This window comes from Halichoerus grypus, chromosome 12, assembly GCF_964656455.1.
Source record: "Halichoerus grypus chromosome 12, mHalGry1.hap1.1, whole genome shotgun sequence".
NCBI lineage: Eukaryota > Metazoa > Chordata > Mammalia > Carnivora > Phocidae > Halichoerus > Halichoerus grypus.
In genome coordinates this window covers 72221617-72224116 of record NC_135723.1, presented here as the reverse complement: position 1 = coordinate 72224116, position 2500 = coordinate 72221617, and the positions used below count along the sequence as shown (strand labels likewise).

The window sequence follows — 2500 nt, the reverse complement described above, 5'->3', positions numbered from 1 at the left end:
CTGTCGCTAAATTGTTCATTTTCTTAGTCTGTTACCTCGGTAGAGCTATTTACTGTTTATAAAGCAATATGCACTTACAGGTTTGGGAGATGGTTTGGGCTCTGAGGGTCGCATGTGCAAGTGGGTCATCATTGCTTGAAGACGTTCGCGTTCTTTAGAAAGCTGTTAAGAAAGAGTGAGATCAGAAGCGTTTTAGAAATGACTGATACAGCTATTTTATGGCAGTGATACATCTTATCATTGAGCTTGTCTCAGAGTAATGATTCCTGCATATAAAAGTCTGTGTCAGTAGGAACTTATCTGGGAGGAAATGCAACTTTGGCTATGGGGGCGCGGGGGGCGCGGAAAACTTTTATAGCTTTCCTTATGTTAAAAGGTCAGAGAAAACAAATAACACTTCATCTTTTTGTCAATAAGAGAATTGAGGTCACACTTGCCTCGACAGTAACAAGTTACTGAAACCATAAATTAGAAGGCCCACGGTGTCTTTTAAAGTCCTGTGGACACTGTTAGCAATGGACTAGTGCCAGCAGCTGTGAAGGGGTGAAGGGTTCTCAAAGCGAAGTGCCTGCCAGGATTGTCTACACACTTCATGCATTCCCACTGAGGTCCAGTTAGTGCCCCCTGCAATCTGCCATCATCAATCTAATTCAATAGAGTGACAGAGACCAGGCAGTGTGAAACGCTGAACTCTGCCACGGGAGTCGGCATCTACACTTGCACTGGGTCTCATTACAACTGACGGACCTTACTTCTCCATCAGTCAGACACAGCAGAGGGAGGAAAAAGAAAAAAAAAGAAAAAGAAAAAGAAAGGAGGCATAATTGGTCACACTGCAAACTGGATCATCAGCTAAACTCTTGTGTTTTAGTCTACCTTTTATAAATGGTAAACAGGTTTACAAAAAGCTTTTCAAACTACAGCAGTCATGTTTTTTACGTGTTCTTGATTATTTTACAGGTCAAAATAAAATGTTTTTAGTAGCTCTCTGGAAAACAGCCGTGACGTGATGAGTTTAAAACAATTTAAGACGTAGTAATGCGTTTAGAAAAAGAAACTGTATGTTTAATAAAATGAAATGAAGTATTGGTTTGATTGAGAAAAAAAAAAAAAATCTTTAAGAGGAAGTATTAGCCAAAGCTTTAAAGGGTTGGTAAAAACATACCAGGAATGATAGAGTGACACAATTACTTTCTGATCAGTTTTATGAGCTCTATTTATTTTTGACCAAATTCTGTTTCAATATTAACAGAAGTGTTTTTAAACTTAAATTAGCAGCATCGGAAACAACACATACATATTACCATCCATAGTATTATAGGTAACCGGCCATTATTCTAGTAAAGGTAAGTCTTAAGAATCTTTGCAAGTTCTTTAATTAAAAAAACACCAGAGGTTGAAAAGAAAAAAAAAAGGGGGGGGGGGTTCAGGGTGGCATCTTACAGGCATGATATAGTAAAGACTTTTTTTTGCTACATTATAAAATCTCATGGGACAAATCAAGATCGGCTCATGTGAAAACTGTCTCAGTGATAAAATCGTATCCAACTGTGGAGTTTAGTCTAACTTCTATTAGGGAAAAAAACTTAGAGTTGGCTCTTTTGGGATACCCAAATCTATATGACGTGGTCTAAAGGTTAGAGAGGTCTAAGTGATAAGGATGTTAAACTATAGCAGCGCCCCCTGCATCATCAGTCGCTGCCGTCGTTATAAACAAATGAAAACCCCACGTATTTCTACTAGTCATTGTGTTAAAAGACTCGGGATCTACCCGTTACTCAATTTAACGCACCGGAAATCTGAGAAAGGGGTCCATGAAGAGAGCACCCAACAAACCTGTATTTCTAGCTGCTGGACCACTTGCATCTGCACCCGACACTGGGCCGTGCTCCGGTCATCCAGCGCGTGTTCATTGTTAAGGTGCCTAATGAAACACAACACACAAACACAAAGTCAAGCTACGTCTATGTTAGTGGTATATGCTCCCCTTAAAAAGCACAATGCTGAAGCCGTATTTTCCTCCACGGTGGGAAAGAGGAACACCCTGAAACTATACAAAGAAAAGTTAAATGTGCTTATGTGTTTAGTGAAAATTATGTATGTCATATGCAGAGACTCCTCAAATGGCAGAAAAATGGCATTGTCTCTAAGCTTATCAGTTATTACAAAAAAATATTTCCCCAAACCATTTACAGAATAATAGTAGAAATCACTAGATGTATTTCATATACTCATGTCATTTTTTTTTAAAAAGGGCACCTTTTAAATATATGAACCAAAAGTAATTCTGAAGAGAACAAAGGCAATTCTCTATTCCATTTCTGTTAAAACAGTCTGTGGTTCCTATGATGTTATTTAGTGAGCGATGTCTTATTTCACCAGGATGTGGTGTGAATTATGTAAAGATGGCAAATTATCATCCCTTGGAAACATCAATACTTACGAAGAATGATCACTTGCTGTTACTAATAAATAAAGTACATTGAAGATTCTGGTAATC

General features: G+C 38.2%; 1 protein-coding gene across 9 annotated transcripts in view; it reads right to left on the bottom strand.

Moving 5' to 3' along the window:
• FOXP2 (forkhead box P2) overlaps positions 1 to 2500 on the bottom strand; it is a 548352-nt gene that overhangs the window by 40673 nt on the left and 505179 nt on the right. For all 9 annotated transcript variants that reach the window (XM_036068397.2, XM_036068383.2, XM_036068390.2 and 6 more), the window contains 2 exons: positions 1837 to 1924; positions 79 to 162 (listed from right to left, as the gene is read on the bottom strand). In XM_036068397.2, the coding sequence (XP_035924290.1) occupies positions 79 to 162; positions 1837 to 1924 (172 nt within the window). The remainder of the gene's footprint in view (positions 1 to 78; positions 163 to 1836; positions 1925 to 2500) is intronic.